The 18,959-nt window shown below is 57.4% G+C and overlaps 1 protein-coding gene and 1 pseudogene across 2 annotated transcripts; one reads left to right on the forward strand and one right to left on the reverse strand.

Annotated features, from left to right (window-relative positions):
- LOC143692786 (uncharacterized) lies at positions 1 to 11,566 on the reverse strand (annotated as a pseudogene). Its single transcript, XR_013180346.1, has 6 exons — positions 11,129 to 11,566; positions 6,383 to 6,448; positions 5,184 to 6,229; positions 2,636 to 2,687; positions 1,673 to 1,738; positions 1 to 1,519 (listed from the first exon to the last, which is right to left on the reverse strand). The product of XR_013180346.1 is annotated as an uncharacterized LOC143692786 (transcript).
- A 341-nt stretch (positions 11,567 to 11,907) lies between these two features.
- Positions 11,908 to 17,150, forward strand: LOC143692783 (uncharacterized). Its single transcript, XM_077173019.1, has 3 exons — positions 11,908 to 12,083; positions 14,716 to 14,791; positions 14,958 to 17,150. The coding sequence occupies exons 1-3, from the start codon at positions 12,069 to 12,071 to the stop codon at positions 15,710 to 15,712; spliced, it is 846 nt and encodes a 281-aa protein (XP_077029134.1). The 5' UTR covers positions 11,908 to 12,068; the 3' UTR covers positions 15,713 to 17,150.
- The last annotated feature ends 1,809 nt before the right edge of the window (positions 17,151 to 18,959 follow it).

Raw genomic sequence — 18,959 nt, forward strand, 5'->3', positions numbered from 1 at the left:
GAGGGGAAAGGGGCGGGCTCAGGCCAAGGGCAGCGACTGTGGGGGGACACTCTGGGAGGCGGCACTCTGCAAACAGAACTGCAACGGACTGAACATGAACGGGAGAGAAAGCAGTAACTCTGAATGTTTTATTTGCTGTCAAATACATCCCACACACCCAGCCCCACACAATCCCCATCCCAGCACTTGAAATTGAGATCCCACATCTCCCAATCTCTTCCCAACCCCATCTCAGCCATCTCAGTCACTGTGGAATCAAGAGAATTTGTGAAGAGGTAGAGTTTCTTTGAGGTGGGAAAAAGCCCCTTTGATGTGGGCCTGAGTCCTTTCCGGGTAAGATTGAGCTCTTTTCAGTGGGGTTTGGGTGGTTTTGAGGTGACAGATCTATCCCTCTTGGCTTTTAGATTGCAGAGAGGGTGAGAAGATAAAAAAATTAAGGCCAAGCCAAAAGGAGGAGCAGCCAGGTGTATTCCCAACATGGATCACAGGGAATGTGGCTCACCAGGGCTGTGCCCAACGTGGCTCCTCCAGTGGGGGAAGGAGCTGGAGCAGCGCACGAAGCTCTTCCTGCACTCGGGGCACTCGCAGGGCTTCCCTTATCGGTGCCTCTGTCGGTGTCGGGTCAAGTGAAAGCTCTGGCTGAAGCTCTTCCCACACTGGGGACACTCGTAGGGCCTCTCCCCTGTGTGGTTGCGCAGGTGCTTGACGAGGATGGATTTGTGCTTGAATCCCTTCCCACAGTCGGGGCAGCGGAAGGGCCTCTCCTCTGTGTGAATCTGATAGTGCAGGAGGAGATGGGAGCTGGTCAGAAACCTCTTCCCACACTTGGAACACGCATAGGGCCTCTCCCCTGTGTGGGTCCTCTGGTGCGTGATCAGGTGGGAGCTCTGGCTGAAGCGCGTCCCACACTTGGAACACTCGTACGGCCTCTTTCCAGTGTGGATCCTCTGGTGCATGATCAGGCTGGAGCTCTCACTGAAGCTCTTCCCACACTGCCCACACTCGTAGGGCCTTTCTCCAGTGTGGGTCCTCTGGTGCTTGATCATGTCAGAGCTCCTCCTGAAGCTCCTCCCACACTCCCCACACTCGTAGGGCCGTTCCCCAGTGTGGATCCTCTGGTGGCTGATCATGTCAGAGCTCCTCCTGAAGCTCTTCCCACACTCCCCACACTCATAGGGCTTCTCCCCACTGTGGATCCTCTGGTGCTTAATCAGGTTGGAGTTCAAGGTGAAGCTCTTCCCACACTCCACGCACGTGTGGGGCTTCTCCCCATCATGGAGCTGCTCATGGAGCACCAGCTCCGAGCTCTGGCTCCATCTCCGGCCGCCTTCCCGGCCCAGGCTGGCTCTTTCCCCCTCACATCCCCGCCATCTGCGTTTGCAGCCCCTCCTCGTGCAGCATCTCCGGGCCTTTTCCTCCCCGTTGGCTTCCTGCGCCGTGGAGCCGCTCAAAACGGCCTCTGCCACCAGGTTCTGCCGCGGGCATTTGTCCTCCCTGCTCTCCATGCTCAGCTCCTGCTCTGGGCGAGGAAGGACAAGGACAGCATGGGATTTGCCTCCGTGCCACAGGCAAGGGCAAGGAGATCCCCCCAGGGCTGAGCTGCAGCCAGGGCCGTGCTGGGCTGGGAGATGGAGCAGCACAGAGGGGAAAGGGGCACTGACTTCCTCCTCACCTGCCTGTGTGTCCAGGGGCATCGTCCTCTTCCTCACAGACTGCCAAGGGTTGGCAATGGGAAATCCTGGTTTGGGGAAAACAAGGGATGAGCACGCTGAGTTTGAAGCTCCCTCTGCAACTCACCGGCCATGTGGGCTCCAGAAAAACCTCCCAAACACCAAGATTCAGCCCTGGAAAAGCCTCCCAGGAGTTCCCTGTTCCTGGTCCCTCCCCTTTGGTGTTCAGGGGCTCCCCCAGCTGCTGGGGACACGCTTTGATTGGGGGTCCCCCTTGTGCTCGGTGCCCGCCCTGCCCAGGCTGCTGGCAGTGCCAGCAATGCCAAAAGCTCCCCCCTCTTGGCTCTCCCCATTTCGGGATGCCGGGGCTCTTTGGGCTCCCGGGCTCCCTTCTCCCCTCATTCTCTGCTCTGGGCTGCAGCGGCTCCAAGGAGTCCCCCCTGCCCCTCTCCAGGCTCTGGAGGCTCCCGCCAATGGCGGCGCTCCCCCCTCTCTGGGCTCCCCCCTTTGGCCTCCTGGGGCACACAGGGCTCTGCTCCTCCAGGCTGCCTCTGCCGGCAGCCGCCACCGCCACCCCCCGATGTCCCCCCGAGGGGCCTTTTCCGCTCAGCCTTGCACTGCTTCATTCTCCAAACATCCCCCCAAAAACCCAACTGGGAGCAACTGGGAGGGACTGGGAACATGCTGGAGGGAACTGGGCTACACTGGGACATACTGGGAGGGACTGGAACGAAAGTGACAGTGAAAGAGAGCAACTGGAAGCATGTGGAGCACAACTGGTTCATACTGGCAGGGACTGGGAGCACACTGGGCTCCTCTTCGGACCATACTGGGGGAGACTGGACTAATACTGGGAGTATCTGTGAGCGACTGGGAACACACCCTGCACATCATCCCCCATCCTGGGCCTGACTGGGAGCAACTGGGAGCACCCTGGCAGCAAATGGCATCATACTGGGACTGACTGGGCTGATCTAGGAAGCAACTGGAACCATACTGGAGACAGCTGGGACCATACTGGGAGAGATTGGAAGCAACTGGATTATACTGGGACCACACTGGGAGGGCTGGCATGTGACTGGGATCAAACTGGAGCTTACTGGGATCATATTGGGGTTGAAAGGGAGCGACTGGGATCACACTTTGGGCTACTGGGAGCAACTGAGGGAAACTGGGATGATGCTGCAAGCAAACTGGTGGAACTGGGAAGGACTGGATGCCTGCTGGAGGCAACTGGGATATTCTGGGCATAATTCTGGGATCATACTGGGAGAACTAATACCTTACTGGGGCCACTGGCAGTGCCTGGAAATGACTACAGACATGCTGGGGGCAACTGGGATATACTGGGAGTGTCTGGAACCATACTGCGGGGACTGGAACCACAGGTGGGCCCATACAGGGGTAGACTGGGATCACACTGAGGGTGACTGGAATCATGCTGGGATTGACTGGGTTGGCTGTGAGGAACTGGAATCATGCTGAAAGCAACTGAGAGAAAGTGGGAATGACTGGGAGCATTCTGGGGGTGACTGGGATAAACTGGGAGAGACTGAGAGTCACTGGGATCATACTGGAGGCTACTGGGGTCATGCTGGCATTGAAAGGGAGCAACTGGAATAACACTGGGGGCACTGGTACCATACTGGAAGTGACTGGGATCATACTGGGAGTGTCTTGGAGTGGCTACAATCATACTGGGATTGGAGTGGGTGTGATTGGACCCTGACTGGGGGTTACTGGCAGCTACCAGGCCCTGCTGGGAGCCAACTGGGGACATAATTAGAAGAACTGGGAGACACTGGGCTAAAAAGGTGGGGCAAGTGAACCATACTGAGGGAACTGGGAGTGCCTGGCAATGACTATGAGAATGTTCAGGGCAACTGGGATGTACTGGGAGTGTCTGAGCCCATATGGCTAGTGACTGGGACCAAGCTGGGAGCAACAGGGAATGTGTTGGGGCAACTGGGAACATGCTGGGGGCAAGTGGGAGTGACTGGGGCCCTGCTGGGAGAGACTGGGATCATACTGGGAGTGACTTGGACTCTGCTAGGGGACAACTGGGCTAACTGGGAACACACTGAATTGAAGAGGGAGCAACTGGGACCATGCTGGGAAGAAATTGCATCAACATAGGGAATGACTGGGAGTGACTGGGCTCATACTGGGATCAGCCAGTGCCGGCACCGGCACCCCCGAACCCCCTTCCCGGCCATCCCGCCCCTCCAGCCCCAGCACCCCCCACTGCCGGGGTCCCGACAGTCCCAGGGGTCCCCCCTTCTCGGGGTCCCCTCTTTGCCCTTCTGGGGCTCTCCTCTCTCTGGGCTCCTGCTCCGGGAAGCCACGGCTCTCCCGGGGCTCCCCAGAACCGGTGTCCCCCCGCCGGTGCTGCCGCTCCCGTGCGGTCCCCACGTGGTCCCGGCGGAGCTCGGAGGGCCCGGCTGGGAAGCCCAACCCCACCACGGGGGGACCCGCATCTCCCCCCGCCGGGGCTCTGCCGCCACCCACACCGGGACCCCCCACAAACACCTCCCGGGGAGCCCCCGATGTCCCCCCGAGGGCCATCTGCGGCTCGGCTTTGGAGCCCTGCCAGCTCCAAACATCCCCCCCAAAAAACCCAAACCCAGGCACCCCCCGGCAGATTTGGGCCGAGCTACCCCTGCCCAGGCACCTGCGGGATGGGGGGCGATGCTCCCGGGGCTGTGACGACTCCAGGGAGTGCCAGGGCCACGAGAGTCTCCCTCTCCTCTCCTGCTGCGGCCACTCGGCCTCTTCCTCCCTCCCTCCTCGTCCCCCGTCCCCGAAGGCCAAACCATGAGGGGAAAGGGGGAGAGGAAAGGGCGGGAACCATGAGGGGAAAGGGGGCAGGGAAAGGGCGGGAACCGTGAGGGGAAAGGGGGAGAGGAAAGGGCGGGAACCGTGAGGGCAAAGGGGGCAGGGAAAGGGCGGGAACCGTGAGGGGAAAGGGGCGGGCTCAGGCCAAGGGCAGCGACTGTGGGGGGACACTCTGGGAGGCGGCACTCTGCAAACAGAACTGCAACGGACTGAACATGAACGGGAGAGAAAGCAGTAACTCTGAATGTTTTATTTGCTGTCAAATACATCCCACACACCCAGCCCCACACAATCCCCATCCCAGCACTTGAAATTGAGATCCCACATCTCCCAATCTCTTCCCAACCCCATCTCAGCCATCTCAGTCACTGTGGAATCAAGAGAATTTGTGAAGAGGTAGAGTTTCTTTGAGGTGGGAAAAAGCCCCTTTGATGTGGGCCTGAGTCCTTTCCGGGTAAGATTGAGCTCTTTTCAGTGGGGTTTGGGTGGTTTTGAGGTGACAGATCTATCCCTCTTGGCTTTTAGATTGCAGAGAGGGTGAGAAGATAAAAAAATTAAGGCCAAGCCAAAAGGAGGAGCAGCCAGGTGTATTCCCAACATGGATCACAGGGAATGTGGCTCACCAGGGCTGTGCCCAACGTGGCTCCTCCAGTGGGGGAAGGAGCTGGAGCAGCGCACGAAGCTCTTCCTGCACTCGGGGCACTCGCAGGGCTTCCCTTATCGGTGCCTCTGTCGGTGTCGGGTCAAGTGAAAGCTCTGGCTGAAGCTCTTCCCACACTGGGGACACTTGTAGGGCCTCTCCCCTGTGTGGATGCGCAGGTGCTTGACGAGGATGGATTTGTGCTTGAATCCCTTCCCACAGTCGGGGCAGCGGAAGGGCCTCTCCTCTGTGTGAATCCGATAGTGCTGGAGGAGATTGGAGCTGGTCAGAAACTTCTTCCTGCATTTATCACACTCGTAGGGCCTCTCCCCTGTGTGGATGCGCAGGTGCTTGACGAGGATGGATTTGTGCTTGAATCCCTTCCCACAGTCAGGGCAGTGGAAGGGCGTCTCCTCAGTGTGAATCTGATAGTGCAGGAGGAGATGGGAGCTGGTCAGAAACCTCTTCCCACACTTGGAACACGCATAGGGCCTCTCCCCAGTGTGGGTCCTCTGGTGCGTAATCAGGTGGGAGCTCTGGCTGAAGCGCGTCCCACACTTGGAACACTCGTACGGCCTCTCTCCAGTGTGGGTCCTCTGGTGCTTGATCATGTCAGAGCTCCTCCTGAAGCTCTTCCCACACTCCCCACACTCGTAGGGCCGTTCCCCAGTGTGGATCCTCTGGTGGCTGATCATGTCAGAGCTCCTCCTGAAGCTCTTCCCACACTCCCCACACTCATAGGGCTTCTCCCCACTGTGGATCCTCTGGTGCTTGATCAGGTTGGAGTTCAAGGTGAAGCTCTTCCCACACTCCACGCACGTGTGGGGCTTCTCCCCATCATGGAGCTGCTCATGGAGCACCAGCTCCGAGCTCTGGCTCCATCTCCGGCCGCCTTCCCGGCCCAGGCTGGCTCTTTCCCCCTCACATCCCCGCCATCTGCGTTTGCAGCCCCTCCTCGTGCAGCATCTCCGGGGATTTTCCTCCCCGTTGGCTTCCTGCGCCGTGGAGCCGCTCAAAACGGCCTCTGCCACCAGGTTCTGCCGCGGGCATTTGTCCTCCCTGCTCTCCATGCTCAGCTCCTGCTCTGGGCGAGGAAGGACAAGGACAGGATGGGATTTGCCTCCGTGCCACAGGCAAGGGCAAGGAGATCCCCCCAGGGCTGAGCTGCAGCCGGGGCCGTGCTGGGCTGGGAGACGGAGCAGCACAGAGGGGAAAGGGGCACTGACTTCCTCCTCACCTGCCTGTGTGTCCAGGGGCATCTTCCTCTTCCTCACAGACTGCCAAGGGTTGGCAATGGGAAATCCTGGTTTGGGGAAAACAAGGGATGAGCACATTTGTAGGAGCGCTGGGGGGTGGGACAGTCGGAGATGAGAGATCTCTGCAGCCAGGCCGTGGAACCTGCGGCTCATTGCAAAGGGCCTGGGTGCAGGGCCCTGCTTGGAGCTGCCAGGCACAGCTCGGAGCAGGCCCAAGAGAAGAGAGGGGCAGAGAGGATGAGAGGGTGAGAGAGTAAGAGGGGAAGAGCGTAAGGGAGTAAAAAAGGTAAGAGAGTAAAAAGGGTAAGAGAGCAGAAGGGTAAGCGAGTGAGGTTCCCGTTACAATACAATAAATCTTCTATGTTGAATATTCTATTTCTCACTAACCAACCTAGTACAAGATACAAATCCTGTAGCATTTACATACAGCCTGTAAGAATCATAACATCACCATACTGTGTTATATTTCAAACCCTAAATACTCCTCTTTGGACCCCTTCTGCTGAGCTAGCATGGTCTGCTCTGACCCCTGGACCTGTCTGCAGGCAGAGGGAATTGTTTAATCAGAAGGGGATTACCTTCAGTCAGGCCACACCATTGTTTTCCAGTTGTTGAGTAACTAAGGTATCTAAAAGCTTGCTTTCATTTCAGTCTTGCTTATAGTTTCCATATTTTCAAAATCTTTTGCCAGACAATCATATTTATCATATTTATGAAACACAAAGCCTGTTTCACCTTCCCCAATACACATTGAGTTTCACGGTCCCTCTGCCCAAGTCCATCTCTACAACTCACCAGCCATGTGGGCTCCAGAAAACCCTCCCAAACACCAAGATTCAGCCCTGGAAAAGCCTCCCAGGAGTTCCCCGTCCCTGGTCCCTCCCCTTTGGTGTTCGGGGGTTCCCCCCTGTCCCAGCTGCTGGGGTCACACTTGGATTGGGGGGCCCCCTTCTCCTGGGTGCCCGCCCTGCCCAGGCTGCTGGCAGTGCCAGCAATGCCAAAAGCTCCCCCCTCTTGGCTCTCCCCATTTCAGGATGCTGGGGCTCTTTGGGCTCCCGGGCTCCCTTCTCCCCTCATTCTCTGCTCTGGGCTGCAGCGGCTCCAAGGAGTCCCCCTGTCCCTCTCCAGGCCCTTGAGGCTCCCGCCAATGGCGGCGCTCCCCCCTCTCTGGGCTCCCCCCTTTGGCCTCCTGGGGCACACAGGGCTCTGCTCCTCCAGGCTGCCTCTGCTGGCAGCCGCCACCGCCACCCCCGATGTCCCCCCAAGGGGCCTTTTCCGCTCAGCCTTGCACTGCTTCATTCTCCAAACATCCCCCCAAAAACCCAACCCAGGGACCTCCTGGGATATCTGGGCCAGGCTCCCCCTCCCCAGTCACGATCCCATGGGTGGGGGGTGTGAATTCAGGGAGGGTTTGGTAGTGCTGAGGCACTAAACCTGCACTGTGTCCCAAAGGAGTGGCCAAGGGAACAGTGGGGCTGGGGACAAGCCATGAGGAAGCACGACCACAGCCACATTCCTGGATTCACTCCTCCACCAAGGTGCTTCCAGCCTGGAGGAGATATCCCACAGGAGAGCAGCTCCATGTCACACCCCCAACACCTGCACTGCTCCAGGGCTGAATCCAGAGCCTGCTTCTGCCTGGCTGAGGGCACAGAGGGAGCTGCAGGACACCTCAGCTCTCCCGGGATCCTTCTCTTCTCCAGGTGAGCACCCCCAGCTCTCCCAGCCCGGCTCCAGATCAGAGGGGCTCCAGCTCTTGGAGCATCTCTGGCGCCTCCTCTGGACTGGCTCCAGCAGCTCCAGGTCCTTCCTGGGCTGGCCCTCAGGGCTGGGGCAGCTCTGCCGGTGGGGGCAGAGGAGCAGAATCCCCCCCTCCCCTGCTGCTCACACTGAGCCTCAGTCCAGGCTCAGGGGGGGTTTCAGGGCTGGGGCTTCCTTCTGCTTTCCTCGATTTGCCTTTGTCCCTCCTCTTCCTCTTCCTCCCACTCCTCCTCCTCCCTCAGCCCACCTCCTTCTCCTCTTCCATCCCTTCTGGCTCCAGGAGGGGGGAACGCACACAGACCTGGGCGATCCCAGCAGTGGCAGCACTGCCAGGGACTGGTTTGCACTGGGGTAACTGGGAATGACTGTGAGCATGCTGAGGGACACTGGGATATACCAGGAGTGTCTGTTAACCATACTCAGGTGACTGGAACCACACTGGGAACAGGTGGGACCATGCTGGGGAGAACTGGGACCCCATGCTGGGGGCAACTGGGAGTGAGTGGGAATGACTGGGTGTCCACTGGGGACAACTGGGCGTGACTGGGACCATGCTGGGAGAGACCGGGATCCTCTATGGATTGCCTGGCACTATACTGGGGGCAACTGGGATCACACTGGGAGGAACAGGGAGTGACTGGAACCTTGCTGGGGGCTACTGGGATCACACTGGGATTACACTGGGAGCAGCTGGGCCATGCTGGGGGAGACTGGCATCATACTGGATCATACTGGCAGCCACTGGGACTGCACTGAGGGTGACTGGGAGTGGCCGTGAGCAACTGGCATCAGCCTGGAAGCAACTCAGGGCAACTGGGAGGGACTGGGAACATGCTGGGAGCAATGGGGATGCACTGGGAGAGACTGAAACCACACTGGGGGTAAATGGGAGCAACTGGAACCACACTGGATGATCATGGGAGCAGCTGTGCCCATCCTGGGGTCATACTGGGATCCTATGGGAAATGGCTGGGATCGTACTGGGAGTGACTGGGAAGGTGCTGGCTCTAACAGGAATCATACTGGAAGTGACTGGGAGCAACTGGGCCCATACTGGGAGTGCCAGGGAGTCACTCTGAGCATGACTGCAATAATGCTGGGAGTATCTGGGACTCACTGGGGTCATCCTGGGGGTGACTGGAACCATACTGGGAGTGACTACTGCTCCTGCTGGGGTCATCCTGGGAGCCACTGGCAACTGCCAGAAACTGGGATCATGCTGGAGGCAACTGGGAGGAACTGGGAAAGACTGGGATCATTCTGAGCTAACTAGAACTGTACGAGACCAACTGGGATATACTGGGAGTGTCTGTGACCATACTGGGGGGACTGGAACCACACTGGGAACAGCTGGGACCATGCTGGGGGCAACTGGGAGTGAGTGGGACTGGGACCATTCTAGGCACAACTGGGATCATGCTGGAAGGAACTGGGAACAAGTGGAACTATACTGGAGGCAATGGGGATCATACTGGGATAACAATGACAGCAGCTGGAACCATGCTAGGTTAGACTGGGATCACACTGAGGGTGATTGGAATCATGCTGGGATTGACTGGGAGTGGTTGTGAGACACTGGAATCATGCTGAAAGCAACTGGGAGGAACAGGGAGTGACTGGGAGCATGCTGGGGGAGACTGGGATTTACTGGGAGAGACTGGGAGTCACAGGGATCATACTGGAGGCTCCTGGGGTCATGCTGGCATTGGCAGGGAGCAACTGGCATCACACTGGGGGCCACTGGCATCATACTGGGAGTGACTGGAAGTGACTGGAGTTACACTGCAAGTGACCGTGATCATACTGGGAGTGACTGGGATCATACTGGGAGTGACTGGAGTTGGACTGCAAGTGACTGGGTTCATACTGGGAGTGACTGGGATCATACTGGGAGTGACCGGGATCACACTTGGAGTGACCGGGATCACACAGGGAGTAGCTCCAATCGGACTGGGATTGTAGGGGGTGTGATTGGTCCCTGTCTGGGGGGTGCTGGGAGCTGCCAGGCGCATGCTGGGAGCCGAGTGCGCAGCCACTGGGAGGCACTGGGAGCAACTGGGACTGGCAGGATGCAGCTGCAGCAGCGGCAGCTCCCCGGTGGCCCCGTGCCGGTGCCGCTCGTGCTGCCGGCTCTGGCCGTGCCCAGATCCCGCTGGAAGGGGATCCCAGCCAGGGACCCCATGGACACCAACGGGGGGAACCCCGGGCCGGGCTCCGGCAGCGCCACGGGCAGGGAACGCAGGGACGGGAGAACTGGGGGGACACCGAGATTTGGGGGCTGGGGGGGCACGGGGGAACCAAAGGGGGAACGGGAGAGCTGGGAGAGCAGGGAACGGGGTTTGGGGGTTCCAGGACTGAGAAAAGGGGAGGCTGCGGGGGACGGGCTGGGCTAAGGGGGCTCCTGGATGCAGGAAAGGGAGCTCCAAGGGTCCCCGGTGTTCCCCATTCCCAGCAAAAGGTGGGAAACCCGGGATGGCTGGGAATAGGGGTCCCAGGTGTCCTCGGTGTTGAGGAGAGGAGGGGCTGGGGGCTGGGAAAGGCAGGAATTGGGGTCCAGGGAGTCTCTGGGTGAAGGAAAATGGGGCTCTGCGGGCTGGGAGAGGCGGGATGGCCGGGAAGGGGGTTGTTGGTGGCGGATAAAGGGGTGCAGGGTGGATCCCATGCCTGGGAACGGGGGTGCGGGGGCACCCAGGAATGGGGGTTCAGGGCCCCCCGGTGCTCCGGGATGGGCGATCAGAGAGTCCCGGTGCCGGGGGCCCCCTTCACCTCTCGCCGCCCCCCCGGGACCCCAGGAGCGCCCCCAGCCCCAGCGCTGGAGCCATGGCGCTGCTCCTCCTCACTCCCAGTGTGATCCCAGTATGGTCCCAGTAGAACTCAGTCACCCGGGAGCTGCTCCCAGGATGATCCCAGCACAGCCCAGTCACTCCCACTCCTGCCATCCCCTCCACCCCTCGCTCCCTTCCGACCTGTCCCGGCTCCATCCCCGCTCCTCCCGCGGGCTGCGAGGGCTCCGGGACCGGGGGAGGAGGAGGCGGGAGGGAGGAAGAGGCGGAGCGGCAGCAGGAAGCGGCGGGAGCAGAGGACGGCTGGAATCGAGCGGCTCCGGCGCTGCCTGAACTCCGCACCCCGGGAGCATCGCCCCCCATCCCGCAGGTGCCCGGGGAGGCTCCCCCCTGTCCCAGCTGCTGGGGTCACGCTTGCATTGGGGGTCCCCCGTCTACTCGGTCCCCGCCCTGCCCAGGCTGCTGGGAGACCCAGCGATCCGAAAAGTTTCTCCTTTTCCATCTCCCCATTTCGGGATGCCGGGGCTCTTTGGGCTCCCGGGCTCCCTTCTCCCCTCATTCTCTGCTCTGGGCTGCAGCGGCTCCAAGGAGTCCCCCCTGCCCCTCTCCAGGCTCTGGAGGCTCCCGCCAATGGCGGCGCTCCCCCCTCTCTGGGCTCCCCCCTTTGGCCTCCTGGGGCACACAGGGCTCTGCTCCTCCAGGCTGCCTCTGCCGGCAGCCGCCACCGCCACCCCCCGATGTCCCCCCGAGGGGCCTTTTCTGCTCAGCCTTGGACTTCTTCATTCTCCAAACATCCCCCCAAAAACCCAACCCAGGGACCCCCCGGGATATCCGGGCCGGGCTCCCCCTCCCCGCTCACCGGCGCCTTGGGGGGGCGATGATCCCACAGGTGAGGGCTGCGAATTCAGGGAGGGCTCGAAAGAACCGCGTGGTTTTCCTCTTTCCTTGATGCTCCTTTGTCCCTCCCCTTCCTCCCCATCCTCTTCCATCCCTCCTCCCCCCTAACCCACCTCCTCTTCCCCCTCCATCCCTGTCCTTCCCTGCCTCCTCCTCCTCCCCCAGCAGCAGCCACACCCTCGGTGCCCCGTTCCCGCAGCCCTCGCAGCCCGCGGCAGGAGCGGCGATGGAGCCGGGCCAGGTCGGCATGGGCAGCGCGGGGCTCTCGGCTGCTCCCAGCCGCTGCGGGCGGGGGGAACCCGGCCCGGGCCAAAGGAGAGGCAAACTGGGCAAACTGGGGGCTGCACATCCAAACTGGGCCTTGCTGGGGACCCTGCCCGGCCACTGCCAGCCCTTGGGGCTCCTCTCGGCACAGCCGCCAGGGGGGAACGCACACAGGGACTAGGCTGCACTGGGATCATACTGGGAGAACTGGGAGTGACTGGGAATAACTGCAAGCATGCTTATGGACCCGGGATGTACTAGGACAGTCTGTGACCTTACTGGGGTGACTGCAACCACACTGGGAACAACAGGGACCATACTGGGGAGAACTGGGACCCCATGCTGGGAGCAAGCAGGCATGACTGGGACCATGCTCAGAGGTACTGGGATCATCTATGGAGTGACTGGGACTATGTCAGGTGCAACTGGGATCACACTGGGAGCAACAGGGAGTGACTGGAACCATGCTTTGGGCAGCTGGGATCGTACTGGGATTACAGTGGGAGCCGTTGGGCCATGTATGACCCCAGTGAGTCCCAGATACTCCCAGCATTATTGCAGTCATGCTCAGAGTGACTCCCTGGCACTCCCAGTGTGGACCCAGTTGCTCCCAGTCGCTTCCAGTATGGTTCCAGTTAGAGCCAGCACCTTCCCAGTCACTCCCAGTACGATCCCAGCCATTTCCCATAGGATCCCAGTATGACCCCAGGATGGGCACAGCTGCTCCCATGATCATCCAGTGTGGTTCCAGTTGCTCCCATTTACCCCCAGTGTGGTTTCAGTCTCTCCCAGTGCATCCCCATTGCTCCCAGCATGTTCCCAGTCCCTCCCAGTTGCCCTGAGTTGCTTCCAGGCTGATGCCAGTTGCTCACAGCCACTCCCAGTCACCCTCAGTGCAGTCCCAGTTGCTGCCAGTATGATCCAGTATGATGCCAGTCACTGCCAGCACTGGCCAGCTGCTCCCAGTGTAATCCCAGTAGGATCCCAGTAGCCCCCAGCCATGTTCCAGTCACTCCCTGTTCCTCCCAGTGTGATCCCAGTTGCCCCCAGTATAGTGCCAGGCAATCCATAGAGGATCCCGGTCTCTCCCAGCATGGTCCCAGTCATGCCCAGTTGTCCCCAGTGGACACCCAGTCATTCCCACTCACTCCCAGTTGCCCCCAGCATGGGGTCCCAGTTCTCCCCAGCATGGTCCCACCTGTTCCCAGTGTGGTTCCAGTCACCTGAGTATGGTTAACAGACACTCCTGGTATATCCCAGTGTCCCTCAGCATGCTCACAGTCATTCCCAGTTACCCCAGTACAAACCAGTCCCTGGCAGTGCTGCCACTGCTGGGATCGCCCAGCCCTGTGTGCGTTCCCCCCTCCTGGAGCCAGAAGGGATGGAAGAGGAGAAGGAGGTGGGCTGAGGGAGGAGGAGGAGTGGGAGGAAGAGGAAGAGGAGGGACAAAGGCAAATCGAGGAATGCAGAAGGAAGCCCCAGCCCTGAAACCCCCCCTGAGCCTGGACTGAGGCTCAGTGTGAGCAGCAGGGGAGGGGGGGATTCTGCTCCTCTGCCCCCACCGGCAGAGCTGCCCCAGCCCTGAGGGCCAGCCCAGGAAGGACCTGGAGCTGCTGGAGCCAGTCCAGAGGAGGCGCCAGAGATGCTCCAAGAGCTGGAGCCCCTCTGATCTGGAGCCGGGCTGGGAGAGCTGGGGGTGCTCACCTGGAGAAGAGAAGGATCCCGGGAGAGCTGAGATGTCCTGCAGCTCCCTCTGTGCCCTCAGCCAGGCAGAAGCAGGCTCTGGATTCAGCCCTGGAGCAGTGCAGGTGTTGGGGGTGTGACATGGAGCTGCTCTCCTGTGGGATATCTCCTCCAGGCTGGCAGCACCTTGGTGGAGGAGTGAATCCAGGAATGTGGCTGTGGTCGTGCTTCCTCATGGCTTGTCCCCAGCCCCACTGTTCCCTTGGCCACTCCTTTGGGACACAGTGCAGGTTTAGTGCCTCAGCCCTACCAAACCCTCCCTGAATTCACACCCCCCACCCATGGGATCGTGACTGGGGAGGGGGAGCCCGGCCCAGATATCCCGGGGGGTCCCTGGGTTGGGTTTTTGGGGGGATGTTTGGAGAATGAAGCAGTGCAAGGCTGAGCAGAAAAGGCCCCTCGGGGGGACATCGGGGGGTGGCGGTGGCGGCTGCCGGCAGAGGCAGCCTGGAGGAGCAGAGCCCTGTGTGCCCCAGGAGCCCAAAGGGGGGAGCCCAGAGAGGGGGGAGCGCCGCCATTGGCGGGAGCCTCCAGAGCCTGGAGAGGGACAGGGGGGACTCCTTGGAGCCGCTGCAGCCCAGGGCAGAGAATGAGGGGAGAAGGGAGCCCGGGAGCCCAAAGAGCCCCGGCATCCCGAAATGGGGAGAGCCAAGAGGGGGGAGCTTTTGGCATTGCTGGCACTGCCAGCAGCCTGGGCAGGGAGGAATCCGAGAACCTCAAAACTGAGAGACGATAGATGGGGAACTCCTGGGAGGCTTTTTTAGAGCAGATTTTTATGGACACATGATGTTGGCATCTATACACAGACTTGGGCAGGGGAACTTTCAAACCCAATGTGCTCATCCCTTGTTTTCCCTGCAACCCAGGCTTTCCCATTCCCAACCCTTGGCCGAATGGAGGAGGAGGCTGTGAGGAAGAAGATGCCCTGGGACCCCCAGGCAGGTGAGGAGGAAGTCACTGCCCCATTCCCCCTCTCTCCTGCTCCATCTCCCAGCCCAGCCTGGCCCCTGGCTGCAGGAAAACCCTGCTGCTGGGGATGCACTGGGGGGATCTCCTTCCCTCTGGCATGGAGGCAGATCCCATCCTGTCCTTGTCCTTCCTCCCCCAGAGCAGGAGCTGAGCGTGGAGAGCAGGGAGGACAAATCCCCACGGCAGAACCTGGTGGAAGAGGCCATTTTGAGCGACTCCACAGCACAAGAATCCGATGAGGAGGAAAAGCCCCAGAGATCCCCCAGGAGGAGGGACTGCAATCCCAGCCCAGGGTGCTCTGGGGAGGAAAGAGCCACCCTGTGCCAGGAAGATGGACAGAGCTCCAGCCAGAGCTCGGAGCTGGTGCTCTTTGAGCTGCTCGATGATGGGGAGAAGCCCCACAAGTGCACGGAGTGTGGGAAGGGCTTCAGCTGGAGGTCCCGCCTGCTCCGCCACCAGATGATCCACACTGGGGAGAAGCCCTACGAGTGTCCTGAGTGTGGGAAGGGCTTCAGAGACAGCCCCCAGCTCACCATCCACCATCGCATCCACACCGGGGAGCGGCCCTACGAGTGCTGGGAATGTGGCCAGAACTTCCTCCGGAGCTCCCACCTGACCTCCCACCAGAAGATCCACACAGGGGAGAGGCCCTACGAGTGTTCTGAGTGTGGGAAGTCATTTCAGACCAGCTCCCTTCTCCTCATCCACCAGCGGATCCACACTGAGGAGAGGCCCTTCCGCTGCCCCGACTGCAGGAAGGGCTTCAAGCACAACTCCCACCTCACCAGGCACCGGCGCATCCACACCGGGGAGAGGCCCTACGAGTGCCCCGAGTGTGGGAAGAGGTTCAGGACCAGCTCAGTCTTGAATCAACACCAATGGAGGCACCGCTAAGGGAAGCCCTGCAATTGCCCTTGCTGCAGGAAGAGCTTCGTGCTCTGCTCCAACTCCATCCCCCGTCAGAGAACCTTCATTGTGCAGTGTCGAGATCGGCGGAAGAAATGCCTCACACCATATGCGTGAACAGCAAATCCCAAAGTTTATTGAAAACTCACACATATTTATATTGGTGTTAATGAAGCTTATACATATTGCAAAAGCTGAGCTCATTATTGGTTAAAGCACACTTGGATCAACCACACCTACTTCTATCTTCTAATGATTATTTTGCTTCTATGTTTGCATTCTTCTAGCTTCTCTACCTAGAATATCTACATTTTCTGGCAAGCAATTTTCTCCCCCGTCTTCCCGTTTCAGTGAAGGTCACTATGACCTTTGTCAGTGATTGGACACTGGTTTCACAATCCCCAGCTTGTTTCCCCTATCCTTATCCATCGGTATCACATCGAAATGTCCTTTCTCAGCTAACCAATTATCCAAAAAGCTCTCTACAGTGCAGAGCTCTGGTGACCCACATTGCCAATAATCCAAGTTGGGAAGACACCTGGCTGGTGGTGTCCACATCATCCTGGATCCCTGTAGGCACCTGACTCAGCGCTGGGGCAGGAATGTCCATTGGGTCTCAGCTCCATATTGGAAACTCCTTGGGAAGAGCTGAGTTTTAACCTTGTCTTGGTTTGAAAGCCAGGTGTCTGCTAAGGAAGGCAGGAGCCCTCCTTGGAATGGAAAATGTAAACCCCCTCCCTTTGAAATATTAGAATTGTGAAATTAAGGGCTCTCAGGCAAAGATATAGGGATAGGAATAACAGTTTTTTACTGGTGTGTATAATAAAGCAAACAAAGAACAACAACTACAGCACTGAGAGAGGCTGTGCTGCACAAACCCACAGGGGCAGCTGATCCTGGTGCCCCAGCAGGGCTGGCAAGATGTGTCAGCAGGCAGGGGCTGTGGGGAGTGAAAAACACCTTCAGTCTCCTGTGAAAATTTAAATAATTTATTACAGGACAATGGGAAACAAGGACCATAGAGCAAAGGTTATTACAGCCAGGTGCATCTTGGCTCTCAGCCAGGGATACCCCTTAAATACCTTTTCCCTTACATCAACCTTTTGCATATTCATAGACCCTTATGCACAATAAACATTTCCCCAAGCTAGTTTACATGTTCCAAGAACTCTTTAGCACATCTCCTGCTTGGATCTGCCTTTTTAGAGCATGATTATTCCTGGGTTGTGGTTCTAGTCCTTTTTTTATCAATATCTTCAGTTTTGGCCCTGGTCCACTCTGCCTTCAGACAGTGAGTGCTGATAGTTGTCAGATCTGTCCAGGTGCCCTCATCCTGTGTGCATTGTGTTAGGAAGATTAATCCACAAACACCAGAGGTTTATGTCCAAAAAGGAGACAGAGGAGTCCTTTGGCTTTGTTCAAATAAAGGCAGAGGCCATGGGGCATCCCCTGGGGTCTCTCCAGTTTTTGGAGGATGCAGCATCCTTTTTATCCCAGTTTCCTGGCTGTATTTCCCTTCTCTCTTTCCCTATTTCTGAGGTACTTGAGAGGTTCAGACTTCCCTGATACCAAAGATTTCCCTCTGATGTATAACCCTCCCTTTTCATTTTTAATTCTTACTGAATTTAGGGTTTTCCCCATTTATTTCTTTCATCTTTCAATGTCTAATTTCATTCATCAGCAAACCTAAAGTTTATTTGTAAAGGCAAATATCTTTTCCCATTAATTAGTGGAATCTTTCCCATTGTTTTTATCTCTCAGTGCTGGTTTTATCTCCCAGCAGACCCACAGCTGGTTTGTAAAGACAAATCTGCTGTTCCTCTGAATTGGATGTTATCCCAACCAAAGCAAGCATTTTAGCACAAGCATAATCATATCAGCTATTCCACTACTATGTCTAACCTTAATTAACAACAGAAATAGAAACTATATCTTTATAGCAAAGTTCTTTTAACACCACAGATATCAAACCCATTTTTACCTTTGTGAAAAGCCACTATTACAATATCTATCTATAGCAGTGGCTGTAGGGCAGGGAGGGCTGATCTCAGGGCCCAGCAGGCTGGGATGGGTCCCTCTCTCAGTGAGGTGGGGTTAACAGGGTCCCAGTGCAGGCTCACAGGCAGAGGCTCACCCTGATCTGCAGAAAAACCCCACAATTTCTGGAAGCTGCAAAGGCAGTAGGATTGATTTCAGTACTGCCCTAAGGACACGGGCACCCCCGAAAATTCCCAAGTCTATTTCACCTCTTAACTTGTTGCATATGCATAAAAGACATATGCAAATGAGAGGAATGTGGGATTTGTCTTTACAAACCAGCTCTGGGTCTGCTGCTAGATAAAACCGGCACTGGGAGATAAAAGAAACAATGGGAAGGATTCCAATCGTTGATGGATGGAAAAAGAGATTTGCTTTTACAAATAAAATGTACGTTTGCTGATAAATGAAATTGGACATTGAAAGATGAAAGAAACAATGGAGGAAAACCCTAAATTCCATAAGAATTGAAAATTAAAAGGGGGGGTTATACATCAGAGAGGAATCTCTGATATCAGATGTTTTGGGAAGTCTGTCTCTCTCAAGTACCTCAGCCAATGGGGAAAGAGAGAAGGGAAATTGGGATAAAAAGGAGACTGCATCCTCCAAAAACTGGAGAGACCCCAGGGGAATGCCCCATGGCCTCTGCCTTTATTGGAATAAAGCCAGAAAGGACTCCTCTGTCTCCTTTTTGGACATAAACCTCTGGTGTTTGTGGATTAATTTTCCTGGCACATACGTGATTAAACTGCCTTATTAATTTTATGAGCCTGCACAGTTGTTTGCTCACGTAGTTTTAACCCAGGTTCAGTTTCTCCATCTGCTTCAGCCCCAGGGTCGGTGGGGCTCTTTATCTCTCTTCAGCTTGGGTGTCTGCATTCCTTCCTAGGTAGCCTTGAATCTCCTTGGTTTTCTCTGCAGGCTTTTTTGGGAGCACACAAGTTAACAGACCACACCAGCTTAAACAGCAGACTTCAGCTAAATCTACAATTGGTTTCTACCCCGAAATTCTAAATTTCTAACCCAGGGCTGGAGGAGCAGCTCTGGGCTGGGCTCGGAGAGAAACTTGCAGATAAGAGGAGTAAAAGCAGATGCTCTCCTCTTGGAGCTTGATCACTCTTTTGTTAATGAAGTACCCAGTTGTTAGTGTTTCCTAGCAACTTATGGGAAAAAATTCTGTAAGGAAAAAGGAACAAAA

Source organism: Agelaius phoeniceus, unplaced genomic scaffold (genome assembly GCF_051311805.1).
Source record: "Agelaius phoeniceus isolate bAgePho1 unplaced genomic scaffold, bAgePho1.hap1 Scaffold_105, whole genome shotgun sequence".
NCBI classification, from domain to species: Eukaryota; Metazoa; Chordata; class Aves; order Passeriformes; family Icteridae; genus Agelaius; species Agelaius phoeniceus.

What these genes read in the sequence shown, in the direction of transcription:
- LOC143692783 (XM_077173019.1), top strand. An exon ending in GCCCTGGGACCCCCAGGCAG is followed by an intron (nt 14,792 to 14,957) that starts GTGAGGAGGAAG and finishes TTCCTCCCCCAG; the next exon opens with AGCAGGAGCTGAGCGTGGAG.